The 23,978-nt window shown below is 34.4% G+C and overlaps 1 protein-coding gene across 2 annotated transcripts in view; it reads right to left on the minus strand.

Moving 5' to 3' along the window:
* The window catches only part of LOC138706058 (luc7-like protein 3), a 44,909-nt gene that overhangs the window by 12,190 nt on the left and 8,741 nt on the right, over window positions 1–23,978 (minus strand). For both annotated transcript variants that reach the window (XM_069834965.1, XM_069834964.1), the window contains exons 3-7: window positions 19,916–20,122; window positions 19,314–19,475; window positions 15,597–15,898; window positions 14,655–14,758; window positions 13,093–13,279 (exon numbers count right to left, since the gene is read on the minus strand). In XM_069834965.1, coding sequence (XP_069691066.1) covers window positions 13,155–13,279; window positions 14,655–14,758; window positions 15,597–15,898; window positions 19,314–19,475; window positions 19,916–20,122 — 900 coding nt within the window. In that variant the 3' untranslated portion in view covers window positions 13,093–13,154. The remainder of the gene's footprint in view (window positions 1–13,092; window positions 13,280–14,654; window positions 14,759–15,596; window positions 15,899–19,313; window positions 19,476–19,915; window positions 20,123–23,978) is intronic.

A 23,978-nucleotide genomic window follows, 5' to 3' on the forward strand; every position in this document is an offset into this window, starting at 1 on the left:
AAAATTCTTCACTGTCAGCCAGGTTTAAACCTGCAATACCTGGCTCCAGAGAAAAGTATGACAAACACTAGGCAAGCACACAAGGACGTACTTTATCCACCTACCATAATCTAGACACACGATCACACACTCCTCAATATTATCCATTCCCTCCCACTGAACATCCTAATACTAATCTTCTTTCACTTGGCATTTCTCGACTTTGGAATTCCCTACTGAGTAATGTCAGAGACTGTCAGACATCAAATCAATTTAAGAACAGACTAAGGAAGTATTTTTGAAACAATTCTAGTTAACAATAATAGTTGTTTCAAGTTTCTCAATGTTTAATGGTTATATATATCACAGAATAAATATTTAAATTATCTCATTATTATTATTATTTCTTATCAATATTATTACTGTCTCACTAACATTACTTATCTAACTTTCACTATTTACTTTTACTTTCATCATTCACTTTCATGTTGTTTTACGGTCTAGATATTAATGTAATAACTACTGTAAGCCAATTGTATTCAATTAGAATTAATCTGGCTGGGCAGAAGAGAAGGCCAACTGGCCTTTGCTCTGGCAGTTTAAATATATCATTATTTAATACACTGGCTGAGAAGAAACTGCCTACTGAAGGATTCACTGGAAGAAATTGTGAACGGGAGAAGAGTTTGGGGCAGAAGAAGATATCAGATGATAGACGACATTAAGATATATGGATCATAATACGAGGAGACAAAGAGGAAGGCAGAAAATAGGAAAGATTAGAGAAAGCTGGGTTTGTAGTGAAAGACCTGCCCTTGGGCAGAACACTAAATGAATGAATGACAACAAAAGGACATACAAATCTAATTATTACGTATATTATGAATAGTAGCACTGCAAAGTTAGAAAATATCACAAACACTGTAACTGCTTCAGGCTTCATATAGATATTGTTTGGATACCTTGATACTTATCAACGAAACATTCTCTATTAAAATGTTGGGCAATTATCATGGCAATTTGTAAGAAAACTTAATTTAAGAACTTCTGCCATTGGGTATTATTAAATGTAACTCTCAACTCTCTGAAGGAACATATAAGAGTTCGACAGTAAGTTTACTTATCTTATCAAGAGCGATTATCAAATAATTTGATAAACAATCTTGTATTAACTACATAATACTGTGTGCATTTAGTCATATATGTATATTCTCGGTCTGTTGAACAATATGATGTGAAAAGCCTTAAGGTTTAGTATATCAATAAAATAAGCCTTAATGCTCAATACAACTTTCGCAACTCTTATATTTTTCTTCCTTCTGAAGAGGGAAGAAGGAATAAATACATTAAAATAACGCACTACACTAACAAACCAAAAACTGCCTCAGTATTTTTTACATCTTTAATTGCTTATGCTCATAATAAAATGTACTTCACTGCATGATATATGATTATGTATCTTGAAAGCTGAGACAGTACTTTGGCCAACAGCAAATAATTATGGGCACTGGTTTCCTACATTCTGTAATTCTTTCCCAATTTGTATACAAGTCTTTCTAGTCCTTATTTACTAGCAACAAACACAAAAATATACACCAAACAATAAAGTTTCTCTTTTCAGACAGAAACTCTTAAAAAGTTCCACTTCTCTTGGATATATTTTCGGATAACTTTAGGTTTTGACACCAGCAGCACTTGAGTTGACTAAATTTTGTATGTCTTGTATTATTTTTGAAAAGGTTAGGTGTAAGTCACAAAGGCAACGGAAACAACATTCTATCTACTTTTATTCTAGCAAAATCGAAGTCATTTGGTGCAACTGAATGATTCTTTTTAAATTTCAGCTTCTTTGTAGCAAGGTAGGTAGAAGTATCCTCTGTATATGCCATGAAGGTGCTTTGGGAGCATAAGGTAGAGCTCTATGCTTTCATGACCTTGGCACTACAATGTGGTGTGGTCGGCACTATCTTCTGGTCACCTTTCACTACTGAAAAAGATCTGCTACTCAATTTGATAGGAGGCTGAGTGAACCTCAGGGCCTTTCTGGAAGTTCTAGCAACGACAAAAATCCCGTCACTACTCGGAATTGAACCCAGAACTTTCCAGTTCACACCCAATTGCTCTACCAACTGAGCTACCCAGCAACTTGTAATAAAGATTCATGTAACTCTTTCATCCCAACAAACTATTAACACTTAATAATGAAGAGAAACAGAACTTCTATAAATCATTCAGCAGTGCCAACAGACTGCTATTCTATGGGAGTTCCTGCTTAGTGATTCATATTGGATGGAAGTAGGGTTTATGTTCTGAATGAATATATTTAATAGTAAAATCATGGTTGAAGGCCACACTCCTTAGTCCAAATATTCAAATTCGTTACAATTGCGTATATTAATTTCACTTCAGTACAATCTTCTTTGGCTTTGGACAGGTAATCACTGATAAAGACCATTCTGAGTTCTAATCCCTCCTGTGGCAGAATCTGTATGTAGGTATATACAGCTGTCAAAAAAAAAAAAAAAAAAAAAAAAAAGTGACCACACTCGTGAACAGCGAATGTATTCTAAGTCCACTTCGGATCACGGTGATGTTACTTGATGCACGCGCTTGCAGATGCACACTTGAAGCAGTTTCGGAACTATGGTGTTTAACCAGAAGTCATTTGATATCTCGTCTCGTAGAGCAGCGGTAGAGTGCTCACTTAATGATTCGAAGGTTGTGAGTTCGAGCCTTGTTCAAGTTATTTTATTTTGTTATTGTTCGTTAGTGATGTAAATAATATTCAAGTTATCATTTCTATTATGTTACTGTTCTTTAGCGATACAAATAATATTCACGTTATCATTTATATTCTGTTATTGTTCTTTAGCGATATAAATAATATTAGTTTAATGTTAGGTTTGGAAAAATACAGCTGCATAATAAGGGTGTCAGTATTTTCTTCTTATTTTATTACATTATACTTTCCTGTAACATAATAAAATGAAAAGGAGAGACGAGGATTTGAACCTGAGACAATGACATCTAAATTCTGACATTCTTCTGATTGAGCTATGGTACTTACTTGATACTTGACACTGATGTAATGAAACGCTTTTCAGAAATATTAATTTAGATTATATTCTGAATATTAAAGTTACGTTTATGACAATAATATTTGTAGTTGTAGTAGCAGCTGTAGCAGCAGTAGTATTTGTAATTATAACCAAAGCAATGATTTAGGATGTATTGTGTGGATATAGTTCGAAAACAAATTATGGCTCTGAGGTCGAGATAATGAACTACATTTTTTTAACTCTGTGGAATTTGTCTGCAAATGATATAGTTATTAATAAGACCATGTGGAGGCTAAGAATCAAGGAAACCACGACGCCATTTCTGCCTGCGACTTGACTGACATGGCTCCACAAAGAGATGCAGGAAAGTGCAATACAGGATGTGATTCACCTTGGTTTTTTGGCATCCGAGGCAGGCATTTCCACATTTCAGAATGGACAGCTCGGAGATGGGTGCAAAATTATCAATGTTCGGCAATTTTTGGCCGAAAAGCTGGGAGTGGTAGAAGGAATATTTCAACACCACAACAGGATGCCAGATTAGTGGCAGAGGTTGAAAGGAATTCCTTTCATATTGCTGCTACTTTGAAGGCAGTCGTCAATTTCCCTGTCCACGACCAGACTGTGAGAAATTGTTTAAGGGCTGCCAATTTGAGACCTTGATGTGCCATTCCTAGGGAAGTTCATAAAGAGCACGTAGAAGAGCGTTTAGTCTTTACAGTGGGAAATGGTCATCAGGATTGAAAAAGGGTAAACTTTTTTGATGAAGTCACCTTTTCTACTACAAAGAAAGGACCCACTCATGTATATCGTCGTCCTGGCACTCGCTTCAACCACAGATACACTGCCATTCATGCCCACAGTGGTAGAGTGTCTGTGTTGTAATGAAGTGGGCACAATCCATCGCATTCGCAGGAAATTGAACCAGCAGAAATATCAACGATTGCTGGAACAGTGTATGGTTCTTTATGCTAGGTTGTTATATCCTGCTGAAATTCTTCAATTTCAGCACGATAATCATCCAGTTCACACATTTCAATTGATTCGAGACTGGTTTGTGAGCAGAGAGAATACTGAACTGATAGACTGGCCTCATAGCCCTCCAGACTTGAACTCTTTGGAGAATATGCAGACACAAGTAAAGAAGCATATGCGGAAAAATTGGCCCAATCGCCCTCCAAGACGTCCTGATGATTTGTGGAAGCTTGTCCAGAATGCCTGAGATGTCTGGCTGATAACAGTTGCTATTTGAAAAGACTAGTCAATTCCATGCCCACTCGACTGCAAGATGTGATCGAGATAGAATGACAACAGACTAAATATTGAATCGTAACTTTTTATTTTCCTTTTTTTTTTTTTTTTTTTTTTTTTCTAAGGCAGACGCCAGTAAGTTGGTTTTATTTATGTCACTGAAGATATTTCTGTTGAGAATAAAATCTTCCCTTCCTTCATTTGCAGCCATAACGTCATAATAAATAATGATAAAGTCATGGCATAATACATTCATGAACCTGATGTCAATTGCTAAAACAGTTATGAAAGAGACATGAGCAATTATATTTCCTCTCTTTCTTAAAAACAACAAGGCATAAAAGTACTTGGTTGTATTTGAATGCATGACCTCATGAATACCAGCCCGAAATGCTACCACTACACTACAATAGCAACATGCAGAACACTTCATTTATAACTGTAGATATCAGGCCACGTGGTCAAACAACATGTAACTTCACCTGTCTCCGAATTACAGCGAAGATACCTGAAGGAAACTTAGATTCTAGAGAGCAGTCACTTTTTTTTTTTTACAGCTATACCATATTTGATAGGGCTTACAATACCAAAATCATGTAATCCAATCTTTTTTCTGCTACCCAATATCAGTAATAATATAGAAATACGGTTTTCTACACAAATTTTTAAATTATTTTATTCATATAAAGATTATAATAATGGCAACAATAAATACCAGTAATTATTAATGAAAACGTTCAACTGTTCCTTCATAAAAAAGTTCAACTACAACGCATCTCTGGCTATCTCAGAACAATAGCACATTCAACATGGACCTGAAGGATTTTTCTTTATAGCCATTAATCCAATACGTATAAAAATTAGATCCAGGTCAAACAACAACATTACTACTTGCTTATGTTTCTTAAAAGTTCTCTTTATTCAGAGAGGTGGTTTGGATGTTTCTTGTTAGGGTATTATTTTATAAACGCAATTAATGCTTGCTTTAACATGGATTCAAGTAATCACATGTTCTTCTTATTCTGTTGAACCTGTTATAAATATATCACGGAAATATCATATGTACTTCGGTACATCATAATAATACATAACTGTTATAAAAATGCTTTCCTTTGGAATAACAGTATTAACACTGGTATCTTTGTTTCACACATTAAAAATGCTTAAACATTATTATTACGATTTTGTTCAGTATTGTGAGCCCTAAATATTGATTGTTAACAGGGGATTAAGTCTTAATTTTGGACAAATACAGGCTATTTGTTATGAATAGTCTAATACCACACATCACTGCACTGTGAATACAAATGTTACATCTTAAACAAATATTATATTACAAGGTAGAGGTGAAAAGTGTGAGCTCTATCAGCACACCAATCATTAATAAGAGAACAGGAAAGGATGAAGATAAATTTTCAAAGCCAGAGGAGTTGTAATTTTTATTTCCCATTTTTCTTCGTAATTCGTTGTGATTGTAATCATTTACTGCCCTTTGGAATGCCCAATAACATTAAGCATTAACATAGCAGCCCTCACTTATACCTATTTTCGAAACTATAAATACTAAAGTTACAATGTAAATTGTACATTCACTCATTGAGTGCCATAGTGGTACATAATAAGAACAAGTATTAAATATGCATCAAACAAATGACGTAAAAGTCTTGTGAGGGAAAGAGACATTTGAGTTTCAATCAATGAAAAATCTATCTGGATAAATAGTGTGTGCAAAAGTGTAATAAACATAACATGTTGAATGACAACTTTATGTCACTCTGATTTTTTGATGTAAATACGTTTATATGGAAGGGTCACTAGAAAAATACAGGTAAAAACTGGGTAATGGTATCAAGGAATCATAAGTATAAGTTTTATGTGTAACATGCCAGGTGTCTCGTGGTTTTTCACGTGGTCCACCTCACTCTATTCTTTACATAATGTGCCTCATGATTTTCCACACAGTATGTCTCACTCCGTTGTACTATTGGACAGGATGTATTTAGACTATTACAGTTCAAAATTTGATAGTTAAACATTAGAAACATTTGGGAATTTTCTGATGCAAATACATCACCAAGCAAAAAAAGCGCAACACTTAAGATTTTTTTTGATAAAAGAATATTTAACAGAAACGCTATTTATTCCACATCCAATATATCTTCATAATATTTTGAAAGTATCACATTTATTCTACATGCAATATATCCTCATAATATTTTAAAATTATCACTTACTACACTTTTACACGATAAAGAACCATTTTAACAAACAAATTAATAATAAACTAGAAATGAATAGAAGTTGTTCATTAAGCCCTTTTGATGCCACTGAAATTCATTTTTACAAAACTACCTCGACACACACTTTGCCAATAAATAAACACAGAACCATTTTCACATGACTCTCGACACTCAGTAACATGTAAACAGTACCACCTCTAGAATCATAACAGCTCGCATCCTATTTGGCATCCTGGCAATTGGGGTGCGCATGTCATTCTGTAGAATGCATCCCAAACTTTATAAAAATTTGCCTGAATCTCATCCAGAGTGTGAAGAACTCTTCGGTGGATTCGATGTCAGTGCATATCCCACACATGCTCGATGAAACTGAGGTCAGGACAGGACTCTGTGCTGGCCAATCCAAAGTGATAACTTCCGTCTCCTCTATGAACACGTTGGGGAGCATGAGGTCTGGTGTCATCATGTATCAAAACGAAGTTCTCTTGCTGAGGTAAAAGGTATGACATGTTCAAGAACTAACTACGTGATATGACTACATGCACTCAGTGCCTTGCCTCATTTTCAATGATCACAAGCTTGGTGCTATCTTCAGAGCTGATGGCCCCTAGTTCTTCTCCACACTCTTTGTCTTTCATCTGAGATCTGAGGCTGAATATAGATTCATTAGTGAAGAAACATGGAGCAGAAGAGAAGACTGCTCCACTGCCCAATACACATGTTTTCAAGTAAACTGTAGACAGGATCTCAGCATGTGAACTGAGTGTCACTCAGAGGACTTCTTGAGTTCACATCAGGTTTGTTTCCCCAAGTCTTTTTCTCGAAGTCCACTCACTGATGTTGATATTATGCACTTTCTCAAACCGATTTTTTTAATCTACTGCTGTAACATGGTGGTCTCTCAGCACCTCCAGAGTTAAAAGGTGGTTATCTCTGGCCGATGTTAATCTCAGACGACCTCTATGAAAGCTGTTGTGTTCCTGAAAATGTTTTATAGATCGAAAAATACTCGTGGGTGATCTTCCTAGCACATTCGCAACATAACTTAAGCTGCTTCCATCACTGATTAACGCAACTGCTCTTGTAGTGTCTTCTGACTCAAAGCCACCTATAGTTAAAATTTTCTTCACAAAACTTTATTAAACACCAAACAAAAGTTTGGGATATGTGTGCAAATACTGTCAAATGCAACAACAACAATGGGCACAGACCAAAGACCACCAAAGCTGTAAACATCTATATGACTGTTATAAAACTTAACTGAGATAGCATCATAAAACTGCAAAACATATCTCAATGAGATTAAAGTACGAAAGAGATGAAAGAGATTAGGGGTGGTCTCGATTTTATCATATTTTTATTCTAAAACGTTTATAACAGTGTCCTAGAGGCAAAAGGTCACTATGTCTAAAAAAATAATTTTAATATAAGAAATATTTACATCAAATTCATCGGAACTAAGACTGCACTGTCAGTTTTTCTCTATACTGAAGAATTAAGTAGATACAGTAAAATCTTTATGTCCTTAAATTCATGTCCTGAAGACATTTTTGACTTGGTACATGCTTTATAATTGAATAATTACTACTCTAAAATAAATAATAATGTATACACTAAGTAAACTCTCTCCAAAGTGAAACAACACTAGCAACTAGCAACTGTAGTAAAGTTGGCAATATGGACTTCCACTTTCAAACAAAATTGTGCTATTCTTCAACTACTACATTTACTCGGATATAATACACACATCAACTTATTTTATTCTAAAAATCCATAAAAAAAAATACTGGAAAATATAATACATACCTATGCTAAAAACATTCAAGATTAAAATTACATTATCGAGGCAGATTATAAAGGCACCCTTACCCCTATACCAGTTTCTTCTAAAGATGGGACATATTAGCACTGTAATCGAAAAAACAACCGAATGTTACACAGCATGGGAGGACTGTTGTTATGGTAACAACAGCTGAGTTGCCAATGTTAAGTTCCGACGTGGTGAGTGCTCAAAAAAGTCTTAGTTTTGAAAAACATAAGGTGAATTTTTCAAGTTTTTTGTCCGATTTGTCGTGAAATGTCAGATATCCTATCTCAACATGGTCCAATCATAGTTACAGCTACAACTGAATGAAGATTCCAATGATTAGGAACCATATTCTGTCTCAAAACGTATGGAGATAAGGTTAGCTGTTCATAGACTATATTGGCGTGAAGTCATGTTTGACACGTGTAACAGGTACCATGAGGGAACACTTGCATGTTGTTTGTGATGCAGTTAACATTCTATTCATTAACTCTCTACACAACATTTATTGTGCATAGTGTCAGCTATAAATACATTTCGTATTTCATTCTGTGTTGAATTTTGTATCGTTTTTGTACATTCGCGTCAATTTTATTGTCAATGAATACTTTAATGCTAGCTGATAGCTTACATCAGCTGATTGATATGGTCACTCAAATTAGCAATGTAGTGCTGCAGTTCCAAGCATGGCCACTTAACTGTCATGTCCAATCTTTCGAAAAAAAAAAAAGAGGTATAGCTATCAAATTCATTCTCACTTGCAGTATAAGAACTGTAACTTCCGTTCAACAGTCTGGGTAGGTCAGAACACTGACCAACGATGACTAACGATATGTCACTCTTACATCAGTAATTAAATACTGGTAAATTCCTTTAGTTTATTTAAAGATGCTTTATTGTTAAAAGTGTACACATAAAATCTCAGATTAAAAGAAAGAAGTGTCATTAAGTCATTACAGCAGTTAAAAATAATATTCGTGTTAACAGTGATTTTTGTAAAAAAACGAACATGAAATTACAAATGATAAGTGTACAGAAGATGAGAAAACATGAATCTGCAATGGTTGTTTACATCAGCAGTTTCCTCACCATCTCTTATAAGATAAACAGAACATTAATTTAAATTTTTTCACGTCTGAGTGTTTCTGTGTGAATATAATACGAACCCCCAGTTTTCAAGACGATATTTTGTCAAGAAAAGTGCATATTATAATTGTATAAATATTGTAATCTCTGAATGATTGCAATTGAGAAACACATTTGATATCGAAATTCTAAATAATTAATTAATAAGTAAAATTAATCATCAAAGTCACAAACGATCATGGAAGTGCTTTCTTGCTCCTGAAGGCAGAGTTCGACCAAATTACACTTGTTTTCAAACACTTTAACTAAGTTCCTTGATTGATTGACTGCATGCATCCAGATTAAATAATCTGCAGGCGTCAGATTTGGAGACTGATGGCCAAAGTCCCTCAGAATAATTCTTTCTCCAAACAGTTCACTTAAAAGTGATGAATGGATACTCTATCTCAGAGCAGTACACATCTGAATCAATGGAATTATTGAAAATTGGCCCTATGATTCGTGTTCTTGATATGGTAATCCATACTTCGATTTCTTATGGATACAATGTTGTTTCTTGTACTGAACAAAGATTGTGTGATGACAAATACACGAATTATGAGTATTAATATAACCTGAAGGGTGAAATCATGCCACATCAGAGAAAAAAGTTCTGTTTAAAATTTCAAGTCCATGCAGACTGACAAATCTCTGAAACCATTGAGACTATAGCATTCTCATTTCATAATCATACTCTTTTATTTACGAACCACTGTGAATTTATATGGCTGTAATTTAAGCTTGCCTGTGCAGATAAATCATGGCAGAACATAGTCAATAGCGTCAAAATTCTGAGTTCCCACGCAGTGAAGCTGTAGCCTTCTTTCGGTTGCATACAGGACATGATTTTTTTAATAGCTCACCTGCATAAACAACCTATATTTACATCTCCATATTGCATCACTGTCAAACAGGAAGATTCTAAGACATCAAAGTATTGGAGAGCAAGACTGCTAAGGACTTCAGTGTCAGATGCAGCACATTAGACAACATCTCCACACTGTATCATATACAACAGGTTTTCAAATCGGGGTACTTGTCAACTAAGTCACCAGCTTCAAGTAATCTTGGTTTATTTGATACGCATTTTCCATTGTGTGCATCATAACAGAACACAGTACACTAGCTTCAAGTAATCTTTGGCTTATTTGATATGAATTTTCAATTGTGTGTGTCATAATAGCACATCAGTATAGATCACTATGGACAAAGGGTACAGGCTTGTAAAATGTCAAATCAAAATATTTTCATTTTTATACCACAGGCCTTCATTCTCATTGTGTTATTCTGTTACTGAAGGTTAATAATGTTATGTATCAACATAGAATCTAACTGATTTCCATAAATCTTTATTTATTCATGAACGAAAAGAATCTTCTACACGAGGCCAACAATTTCAATTCTTTTATTAAACTTAAAATGCAAGGAATTTTTCTGTCCCACCCGAGATTAAGACTACATACTATTAATCTAAAATAAATATGGTAACCACTTTCACTAACGCTACAAGATAATTACTTTTAAAGAAACTGAAGGTACTGATGTGATGAAGGGTAATCAGTCTGACAAATTTAACTGCTAATTTGCCACGCATGTGACATTGTGCCTACAAGTTGCTAACCTATTCCATAGTGAATCTTTGTTGGCATACTGTTTCCGTTAAGTTAGTAAATAATATTGCATGCGATTATTCTTCAAAATGGTGTGTCGTGAAATCTGGAATTCAACAAGGATCAGTTCTCGGACCTTTACTCTTCATGATCTATATTAATGATGTGACTAATATGATAGAACACTGCAGATACCATATGTATGCTGACGACTTGCAAATTTATTTGCATTTCCACCCTGACGAGACTAATGATGCAGTAAACAAAATAAACAAAGACTTGAATTCGATTTCACTGTGGGCACACAAACTTGGATTAAGGTTAAATCCAGAGAAATCGCAAGCAATCGTAATGGGACATAATCGTCTATGAAGCACTCTTGATAGTAGTACTATACCACATATAATATTGAATGGGATTATTGTTAAATACAGTGAAACAGTTAAAAATCTTGGCATTTTTATGGATAGCGATCTAAATTGGAACACTCAAGTAACACACATTTGCAAAAAAATATTTTCTCAACTTCACTCCTTGTTCCATATGAAAGAATTTCTACCACTTACTCTAAAAAACAATCTTATTCAGACGCTTGTAATGCCCCATTTTGATTATTGCGATTCCTTGCTAACTAATGTAAGTTCGCTCTTAGCTGAGAGACTACAACGTGTTCAAAATGTGTGCATACGATTCATCTGCAATACTCGTAAATTTGACCATATAACACCTTCCCTCCAGTTGCTTTCATGGGTGCGTCTGAAGGAACGAAGAACAATACATTCACTGTCTCTTCTGTTTAGAATCATGCATACTTCTATTCCGAATTATCTGTTATCGCGCTTTCAATTTCTTACAACTCTTCGAAACCAACATCAAGCACTTCTTTCTATCCCTCATCATAGAACGTCTTTATACTCATCTTCCTATACTGTAGAAATACCTCGCCTCTGGAATTCGTTACCTAATGACGTCAGGGACTGCCGGACTTTATCACAATTCAAAATTAAATTGGAAAATTTTGTCTTAGTTAATGTTTTTAGGTATTGCTAGAAGTATTTATTTGTGTTTTTTTTCTTTCTTTTTCTTTTCTAATCTAGATTAAAATTGTAAGTTTCTTGTTTATGTTACTTAATTAGTTAGGATACAATTCATTATGATACTTAATCACTCATTTAAAGTTTGTGTGACTGCAACCAGTGTATATATTGCGTGGCTTTACTTTGTTTATAGTGTTTTTTTTCTCTCTCTCTCTTTATTTTTTGTATAGCTTTATTTTGTAAATAGTGTATTTTTTTTCTCTGTTTATTTCTATTATTGTATTTGTATTCCTGGTGTTGTGGAAGAGAAGGCCTGATGGCCTTAACTACACCAGAATAAATAAATAAATAAATAATATACATAAATTATTTGAGTTCCATCTATAACTTATCCAACATTAATTTATTAATATACAAATATTGTCATATATTATAAAAAGACGAACGTTTTCGAATTATATAAAAGTCATCTTCAGGTAGAATAGAATGTCTTAAGAACACAATGTACTACAGCTTGCTATAACATTGTGTTCTTAGGTGATTCTATTCGACATGAAGATGACATTTAAGTCGAAAACATTCGTCCTTTTATAATGTGACAATATTTGTATTGAAATAAATTTATGTTGGATAAATTATATGTAGTTGAAACTCAAATAATTTCTGTATATCCTGCAGAGGCTCACTTACTTTTGTCATATTTATGAGGGCCACTATGTCTCTGCCACATGTATATCTGTTATTGAGATCTTCTCCCATCCAAAGTCATTCCCCATTAAGATAACAGAGCTAGCTGATGTCATAAGCCTAAAACTCCACCACAAGAAACAGAAATGAATACAGAAGAACTGGCATCCAGGATCCGCAGCGAGAAGTGTACAGGGGATGGGAATTGTGCCACTTACCTCGGAATGTTCAACTCTGTGAAGTAAATGTGAAATTAAGTCAAAAGTTTGTTTGTCCCCATGAAACAATATGACATACCTGCAAGCCAGTGTCACTCACTGATTCAAATTGTGGGTGTCTGTGCTCTATGTGACAACTGGCTATTCATCCACACGACCCGCATCACCGCCACCGCTACTGCTCCTGCCTGTCTTGGTGTCCAGATGGTGGCGACCTGAGGATCGGTGTGATGGTGAGGAGTGACGGCCATAGTCTCCATTTAACCCTGCAAGAAGTAACTAATTAAATTATCTACTGCAATACACCCATCACTTTTAGTGGAGTCTCTTATTCTTCTCCAGCTCAGTATACTACATTCTCAATTCTGCAGACCTAACAATTAAGTCACTTTTTGAGTGGGGTATGGCTGGCGAATCGAGATTACACTAAACAATTTTCCTGAAGAGTAACAATAAATTTTTTTGAAGTAATATAATTCGTCATCTTGATGCTCTGTACAAGAAGAAAGAAGAAAGTAAAAACACACATTGCAGTGAATTCTGCAGACACATGGAAATGCTAGAAATGAAGTAGTGAAAAAGAAACAGTTGTTCTCAATATAATAAACAGCACAGACTTAGAAACATGGGTTCCACACTGCGACTGTGAAAAGATCTGAAGTTCTGAAACTCCAACAGAAGAACTTGCACAAGTGTTGTATGTTTCTCTATTAACAGTATTCATAAATAAATAAAGTCGTGCACACTAGTGTCATGATCTAAAGCATCTTGCCTAGGACTCATCGAGAAATGCATGCTGGGTTCGAGTCCTCATGAGGAATTTCTTCATGAAATTTCGGCCAGTGTATAGGAATGGTGCACATCTAGCATCGTGATGAATTTGAATGGTGCACATCTAGCATCGTGATGAATTTGGGGAGCTATGATAGGTAGGAAAATCTGGTTACGGAAACCAGCTACAACAGCTGGGGGGATTGTCCTAATGACACAATACTTCCATTTTGCTTGGATGATCATTCACCTTTGCTGAAGCATGTGGACATGAGACCAGCAGCTGCCGGCCTTGGCCCTTCATGGGCTGCCGAGCCACGGATTTATTTTTAATCGAATAAATTAATAAAAAAAAAGTAGGACATATGCTCATGAACTGTTGAGATGAATGCATAAATTTACATTAAAAAATTAAATTGAGATCTCACCAGGAGACCAGAACTTCGAAAAATTTTACTCAAAACTGTTTCATGTTGAGTTATTGCACTGTTCATTCAGCATCAGCCAGATGGCATGTGTAGATTAAGTGACTAAACAAAGGTGGACTATAAAATAGAATTCAATGCCATTGGACTGTAGGTGATGGACGGCTGCACTGCTAAATTGTTAAGCATCAGAGACCATAAATTACATTGCAAAAAATCCTGTGTGACTTACACAAACACAATTACTTTTATTTATGTTTATTCTTTATTATTTTTTTTACACATACATTTCAATTTTTCTTTCATTTTGACATAATGTACAAGTACATTTACCTTCGATATCATTAAATATTGCTTACATGATCTGTGTTCATCAACCATTCTTAAAAAGTCCAAGATAAGAAGACCACTGGAACTTAGCCCCATGTTTTTCACCACCACTTACCCCGATCCTTGTTTGATCTGCGGTGGTGATCTCTATCATGCTCATCCTTTCGCTTGTAATCTCGATTTCTGTCTCTTGATTTACTTCGGCTGTTTTGAGATGACCTGTAAAATACCACACTCTTTTCAGTGACTTATGTCACCAAAAATTAATTTGAGAGAGAAATCATGTTATGTTCATTAACGTTCTGTCGTAATTGACATTTATAAATCGAAGCAGACAATTCATGCTGATTGACTGGCTTCATTACAGGTAATTGAAAGTATGCACATGCACATGTACACACACAACAAGTTTGCTCCTCAAAGATAGAATAATTTTAAAACAATAGACAGAAGCCATTGTGATATGGATGCATACAGAACAGTTGTACAGCAGAGAGAGAGAGAATTATTATGACAGTCCAGCAGACTTGAAAATTCTCAAAAGTTTCCTATTGTCTATCAAAATCGTTACTTCACAATTAGAGAACAAGTGTACTATAATATGTCCCCTTAATAAAATCACAAGTTAACAATTTGTTCAGTTTCTATAGTTCTGGCAAAAGAGAAGTAAAATCTAATAACGAAAGGAAAATATCTTACGAAGAAATTTTAAATTTTAGAAAAACTCTAAAATCTTAATTGCTCAAAATATAAGAAATTCAAACTAGGAGAAACTTCAATATATCAGTAATTCAAATCAAATTTCTGATTATTCCACAAGATAAGCTAGTGAAAAATTCTTATTTGTTACCGAACATTAAGCCCTTGCAAAATATATACAAAGAAGTAGAAATTTTAGCATCTCTAAACTGTGCATTAATTTGAACCTGAAGAAATGAGTGTGGCTCTTGTAAACAATATCATGAATCATAATAGCAAGTAACTGCAATGCCACAGACTACAGGAATGAACACTAACCAAATTATGTGAATGGATAACATGATCTTTGCGGACTTACTTGCCCCTCTCCTCACAGCTTTTTGCACTCCTTTTGCTGAAATCTTTGTCTCGGCTGCTCCTTCTTGTACGACTGCGACTGCGGCTTCCACTACGACGATGATATGACTTTGGACTTCTTGATCTATGTTTTGGTCGATTTCTGTTCCTCTCTTCCTCCTCCCTTTTTCTTCTTCTCTCTTCTCGTTCTCTATCTCTTTCTCTATCTCTCCTACGTTCTTCTTCCTCTCGTAAACGTGTTCTTTCCCGACGTTCCTCTTCTCTTTTTCTCTCTTTGTCATCCCTTGACTTCTGACGATTGTTCTGTAATATAAAGCAATACTATTATCCCAGTAAATACATTTAGGACGTGGAACTGGTTATGACTTTCTGTACTGAAATTATCCATCGTATTTTTTTTATATTTATGGTACTTGTGAGCGTGATCTTTATTGCACTCGTGTAATTTAAGCACTCGGCTGACGCCCCGTGCTTAAATCTTTCCACTCGTGCAATAAAGATGCACTTACCTCACAAGTACCATAAATAACTATTATCCCACTATCAGTACTTTCCAGTATTTTTGGTCCCTTTTGGTGAACCTTTTATTCTGCATAATTACAGTATTTAATTCTTAAATTTCTTCAACAAATGTTTATGCTGATTCATACCTTTGTGTTGAAATTTAAAATATCCAAAAATAAGCCACTCTCGCTAATATGCTGTCCCTTGAAGAGCGGTTTACCGAGGTTTCACTGTAGTAATACACAAAGCATGGCACAGAAAATAAATTATTCTAGTTATTTGGTAGCTTGGGAAATTGCCAAGATTTGTAAGGTATTTCTAAAAATTTGTTTAATTAAAATTGCTCAAGTTTTGTGCCCAAAGAAGGTTCCTAATTTAAAAAATTTACATCTTTCTCATCAAACCATTACCACAAAAATTGAATTCCTTTCTAATGATGTCACAAGACAGATGAACAGGAAACTCAGTAGTTTTGTATATTTTTCTCTTGCAATTGACAAGAGTACTGACATCACAGATATGGCAGAATTGGTCACATTTAGCTATTCGTGGAGTTGACAAAGAGTTAACAGATCTAATTTCCATACAAGAAAATGCTACTGGTGAAGAGATTTTTAATTCTTTCTGAATGAATGTCGAGAGTCACAATTTAGATTGGTCAAAGCAGTGGCAACAGACAGAGTGAAAGTAATGGTGGGGGAAAAGAAGGGCTTTCTTGAAGATTAAAATCTTTCCTTGCTTAAAAAAATCTGCTGAATAAAGTTCACGCAATATACTGCATTTTACATCAAGAGGTACTTTGCATCAAGTCAGTGATGTTGAAATCAGTTCTGGATATTGTCAAGATAATAAATAAAATAAAAGGTGGTGCATTGAAGCATAGACAGTTCAGACAACTGCTTAAAGACCTTGGAGAATCCACGTAAGATCTGAAGAATTTCTTTGATATTAGATGGCTTTGACCTTCGTGAAGTAATAGCAACATTTATGCGAAACCAGATAATTTTAGTAAACTTCCGTATTTTATTATGTTAACATAATTACATCATTAAATTTTATTATTTGCTGTTTTATTGATTTACTTTCTGATAATTGTTTTAGGGCATGGAAGTACTACAAGTACTAAGCGATAAAACCTGGATTTGTGAGCATTTGAATAACTTAAATGTGAGACTTCAAGGTGGTCAGCAAAATATTGCAATGTACAGCATACTTCAGGCTTTCATAAGAAAGCTGACGCTCTTGATTGAACACTTAAAAACGTGTTCCAGCTGCAGTACTTTCCATGTTTACAGTCTCTTCCAAATATTGCACCTCATAAATTACATAATTACATTGAGATACTGAACATTCTTAAACATGAATTTTGTGAACACAGATTTCATGATTTACGAAATTTAGAGCATGCCATATCTCTGTACATCGACCCTTTTTCAGCAGATATACAAATGATGCAGTTAAATCTTCAATTTGAACTCACAGATTTACAATGTGATGTTACAATGAAAGCTAGATGTAAGGACTTAACAGATGTTGAACCTTTCAAATCTTCGTCAAAAAATAAGTATGTAGATAGATCACGACGACAGACAAACATCTTCAGGATCAACTACGACTGGCAGTAAATTACATAATTTCTGATCTTGAAACTGTCGCAGAGACATTCTGAAGAAGGTTCATTTTTAGGTTGTGATAACGTGTCCTATGTTTTTTTGTTTTCTTTCTTCATTGTACATACTAAACATTAATTTGTAGTCTTGTACTGTATAAAATTATATTTAAGTGCTTCCATCCATCCAATGGTTCTGCAGCTCATGTTTGAGCCTTGACCTGCCGAATTTTTTGCCTCCATAAATCTCCATTTTGCGCTGATTTAAGTGCTTGATGTAAGGAAACTGTAAATCCGTTACTGAGTCAAACAGTTGCTTCACTTCGCCTTCAGGTTTCTGCCTCCCTCCATAGGTGCTATGCACATTGTAGGTCATACAGTGGCTTGGCACACGATCATATTTTCGCCACTCCTGCTGTATGGAAGATGGCAACGACAACAATGATTCTTCTGCTAGTGCTGACGACGAAAGTGATGATGAACAGAGGTAAGAAAGCATGTAATTATTGATTTTAATATTTTATTGTACATATTAACATTAAATTAGTAAAAATTGTAATTCGGCTTTTTTTTTTTTTTTTTAAATTAGTAGAGTTCCAGATGCTTCTACAATACTATAACATGCGTTTCTTAAAACAAATATATATTTTATTTAGTTTTGGAGTACATCATTATGTAGAATTAATTTCTTGTAAACAGAACACAAATTAAAGCCAATTTTTTTTTATTATTTTCTCTCCTAATATTAGGGTGTGCAGATTATTCGATGGTATGGAGTATTTGTGTATATACAGTAATTGTTACAGTTGTGCAATAATGAATGGTAATACTTAAATGGAAATGTGAAAAGTCAGTTTAATTATTGCATTAACAAAGGCAAAAGCAAGTCATCTCAATCATCTTGGTAGCTCAGCTAACAGAGCACTGGCTTACGATGATGGCAGATTCCTGTTCAAATCCCAGTGATAGTGGAATCATATCTGAGATCGACAAAGCCAAAGCTTCAGGGTTCTTCTCGAAGTTCTTCTGTTTCTCTCCACCATCTCACTGTCACTCTGTATTTCAATATTCATCATCACCATCTTAGAAGGTGAAAGAGTGCACTAGATTGACTTTGCCAGATCTTGGGCCTATATGGCTGAATCGACAGATGAATTGATATACATGTTACGGTATGTACAAGAAAGCAACTATTCGAATCAAACAACCATTCTCACATAAAGGAGTGATAAGGCACAATAACCCTCAGGCTGGGGTGCTAGCCCATAGAGACACTTATCACAATAGAGAAGAATAAGTGGCTGGTAATTTTGGAGTCCTCTCATTCAGGGATAGGGTGTTTTATCTGCAATATGAGATCCCTACATTCCTCTTCAAGATAGTGATACTAGAAATCTTCATTCATCCTCAAAAACTTTTTGCCCCATGAACTTAGGATCTAATGATAAGAATGGTAAACATTACATCAAGAACAACAAATTTTTAACTTGTGTTTACTGAAGTAAACCTAGTTTTATAAATATCGATGCAGTTTTTCCCGTTTATCAGCCTGTAAATCAGAAAATAGAGGTATGATTTTAGATACATTTTAGAATGTAAACTCACAATCAATTCTTCCATGGCCATCTTGAGTCTGGCATAGCCAACATGCTGTTTTCCCATTAAATGATCATCTATTCGCTGCTGAGCATCCCCAACAATAAGGAATGCTCCACAGACATCACAGACTTCCATTTGTTTCTCTTGAGCTGCAGCCAGTTCAGCAGTCTGTAACATTAAATAAACATCCATCAGAAGTTATTCTGTAGTGCAAAAATGAATATGCAATAGACTTAAAAATTTATTTACCAATGGCATAAAAAAGTAATTTTACACATAGTAGTGTTGCTGTTACTACTTCTGTAAGTTATGTTACAATATTTCTTAACGATCATTACAATTACATTGTATCAATACTGTAATGATTTAAGTTACTTGTATCTAATCTTGTTCATTATAATAAAATATGCAATTTTATGGGCTAAACATTTATCATCAATTTCAATAATAATAATAATAATAATAATAATAATAATAATAATAATAATAATAATAATAATAATAATAATATCAGTACAATGATAAATCAAAATATACAGAAATAAAAAGTTTGACAGAGTGAAGTGGAGACAGAGAATAAATGATACTGTTAAACAAGATTACAGTACCTGTTGCCAGTGACTGTTTTCGTTGTTGCCTCTCAACTGTTCGCGCTCCTCTTTTAGCTGGTCACAGAGCTTCATAAGGCCCTGAGCCTGCTCCACATTGCCTTGGATTCCCATTTGTTCGGCCTCATCTACTAAACTATTGATTTTCTCTGTAAGAAATTTTATCTGCTCCTCATTTCTCTGAGTCTGTGCTGGGGAGAGAGAGATCTGGAAAGACAACATACATGAATTAAAATATGGATTATTCTCGGTTTCATATAAGGATTCCCTTCAGATGACGAATAGGGGCATGTAAGAAGATCTATTATTACCTCGGCACTAGAATGAGGTGGTGTGATCAACATCCTGAAAAGATTCAGTACTCTATTTGGCAGATGCCATCTCAGCCTCATATGCTTCTCGGGGGGGGGGGAGTGATGGATCTTATTCCAACCACAAAAATAAACTCTTTTAACATTAATGAAATTCGAGGTATGTGATACACTTATGTTAGACATTCTCAAGGAACCATATTATTTAATGAACATGATGTGTGGGTCCGATAAGCTCTTTTACAATAATTCAGTAGGTATGTCCGTCAAAGTGCTTATCAAAATCACAATCTATTAGCAAAATATTACAACATTTACAGTGTTAAACGTTTTCGCCATAAATTGCCATCTTCAGAACACGTAACAATACAAGAATATGAATACTTTGTGTGGAAACATTATGGCTAAGATAAATGTTGATTACATATTAAAATATTTAAAACTAGATTGTATATGACATGGACATATAAAATGAATGCTGAATGATGAAATAAAAAATTACATGATTCAAATAGCATATATATATATATATATATATATATATATATATATATTGTCTTTCTGCAGAAGTTAGCACACTGTGCAATTGTAAGTCAGGTTGTTGAAACTGAAAATAATATATTTGTGTAAGAAATGGGCTAATGAATTTAATATTTTATTAGAAAGAAATTGAAAGAGTGATCGCCATCACTTAAATAATCCCCTCAACTAACTCACTAAACTTGTCACATACTCGGCTTAATGTCACTTAGCTATCCCTTCATTTAACCCATCTAACCCATAAAGAAACTTAAATCAGACCTCAGTCCCATGTGTGTGTGTGTGTGTGTGTGTGTGTGTGTGTGTGTGTGGGGGGGGGTGATGTCAAAGATTGGCCAGAATAAATAATCATATTACAAAAATTCGGGATAATATTGTTTCATAAAACTAAATAATTTTAAAGTCATTTGCATCATCCTTGTCGTATTCATTTTATGAATTTTGTATTAATTTTATTTCGAAGACAAACGATAAACCAAATAAATGGTTCACTAGTAATGGACTTAAACTAATGCGTCTTTATTTTAAAATAAAAATAACACGAAATGACAATCTACTCAAAATATGCTGTAAAAATGTTCATCTTACAAGATGTGAAATGACACACGAAATCTTATACACCATATTTCCACAAAAACTACAGTTTAAGAGAAATTAATTATTAGGATAGGTACATAATTAGGTCTCCAATCAAAGATTTATTACGACAAAGTTTTGAGGCTTATGATATCTACATGAATTATATTGTAAAATTATCGCAATTCTCACTGCTATGGAAATAGGGAAAAAATTAAATTACTTTATTTTTCTGTGGAATCTTTACTTTTAATATACCAGTAAGTTACAGAAGTGTCTGAACAGCTTATACATGTTCTTGTAGCAGTTTAATGAAATTTATATTATTGAAGTTTTCTGGGGGGGATCAAAGGCTGGTATGGCCACAAGGAATACCGCTGATGTTGATAGGTAGTGTTCGTAAATCTTGTGATAGCCTACTGTCGCAACATCTGACAGCTCTGCCAGCAAATCCTACTCCCACGTCTAAGAAGGCTAAGGCCGCGTGATCCCTGGGCAATGCAACCTAGTTGTAGCAGACGGGAGAGGGTGAAGGCGAGTTCTCGGAGCCTTAAAACCGGAACCTTCGACTAAGGGAGCAGACCCCAACAGAAAAACACACTTGAGCGAGGCTAGCAACCTACTCGAGTGGAGACACAAGAATTGCTCGAAGTACCAACGATGCCTCGGACCTAGATGGATTTAATGATGATGACATGGCGATAAAAAGGAAACGATCATGGAAACACAAAAACATATTACGAATAGGATGCTGGAACGTGACCTCTCTAACTAACAAAGATCAAGAGATTTTAATAGAGCTTAATAGGCACAAGATAGATATCTGTGCAATATCTGAAACAAAAAAGAAAGCTAAAGGTAATACTAACTATGGGGATTATATCCTGATATATAGTGGTAAGAATAAAAACGAGAGAGCTCAATCTGGTGTCGGTCTCATAATTCATAAGAGATTGGAAAGAAATATTACAGATATTAAATATATCAATGAAAGAATTTTAGATGTTAGCTTGGTAATCGTTAAAGACGAATTAGCACATATAAGCATATACGCTCCTGACATCTGCAAACCAAAAGAGGAAAAAGAAAAATTCTATGAAGACCTACAAAAAGTATTAGATGATATAAATATCAAGGAAGACATTTATATCCTGGGGGACTTTAATGCCAGAATCGGCAATGAAACTATAGCAGGAATAAAGAATAAATTTAACGAAGAAACAAAAAATGAAAATGGTGATATGCTAATACAACTATGTACACAAAATGAATTACGTATAAACAACACGTTTTTTACACACAAACAACAACACAAGTACACATATGAAAATACTAGAGGGCAAAAATCTACAATAGACTATATTATAACTAAACATGTGCACCCAAAAAGATCCTAGATGTTAGAGTTTTAAGCTCTGCTAATGTAGGAACACAACATAATCTTGTTTTGGGTAAAATCAGGAATATAATATGCCCACAAAAAAGAAAATCACCAGAATATATAGAGAAATTCAACATTGCAAGCCTCTCTGATGACTCAACAAAATATGTATATCAACTAAGACTGAACGAGAAAATAACAGAAAATAAGATACTAGATGAAGATAACATTGAAACCGCATGGAAAAAGATAAGGGACAACATAACTATGCAGCAATAGAAGCAATCGGAAGAAGGAAAGTCAATATAAATAACAGAAAAAGATTCACGAAACCGTGGTTTAATGAGGAAATAAAGGAATTGGCAACAGAAAAAAGGCAATCATACGTAGAATATAAAAATAAAGCAAAAGCTCACGAAGAGTACAAAGCAATAAGGAATGCAGTGAATAACAAAATTAAAGAGATAAAACAGAACTACTGGGAGAAATTCTCAAAGGATATGGAAAAAGATCTATACGGAGATCAGAAGAAAGTATGGAAGATGCTAAGAAACAGGAAGAAACCAATAAATGAATACTTACAGATATCTTCAATAAGTCCAGAAGAATGGGTAACATACCTCCAAAAATTATATGATAAAGAAAAAGAGATAAATAACGAACCTATTACAAACACAGAAGAGGAAATAATACCAATACCAATGAAAGACATTGAAGATACTATAGTACAACTAAAAAATAGGAAAGCACCAGGAGTAGACAGTATCAGCAACGAGACGATTAAATATGGAGGGAATCTACCAGTAGAAGAGATCTATCAACTATTTAGGAAAATCTATTCTGACATGAAAATACCAGAACAATGGAAGGAGAGCATAACAATCCCAATATTCAAGAAAGGAACTAAAACAGAACTGGAGAATTACAGAGGCATCTGTTTATTGAATTCGATTCAGAAATTACTAACAAAAATAATATCCAAAGAAATCATCAAATTAGGAATAAGCAAAGAACAACAGGGATTTCGGAAGGATAGATCGACAGTAGGCCTAGATGCCATATTCATACTGAGACAAGTAGCAGAGAAAGAGATTGAATTCAACAAACCTGCATATTTATGCTTTATTGATTTAACGAAAGCATTTGATAGAATCAGGATGAAAGATGTGATAGAAACATTAAAAAGAAAAGGAATTAAATCCAATATCATAAAACTCATCCAAGAACTTAATACAAATAACTACACAAGGATAAA

Source organism: Periplaneta americana, chromosome 9 (assembly GCF_040183065.1).
Source record: "Periplaneta americana isolate PAMFEO1 chromosome 9, P.americana_PAMFEO1_priV1, whole genome shotgun sequence".
Lineage (NCBI taxonomy): Eukaryota > Metazoa > Arthropoda > Insecta > Blattodea > Blattidae > Periplaneta > Periplaneta americana.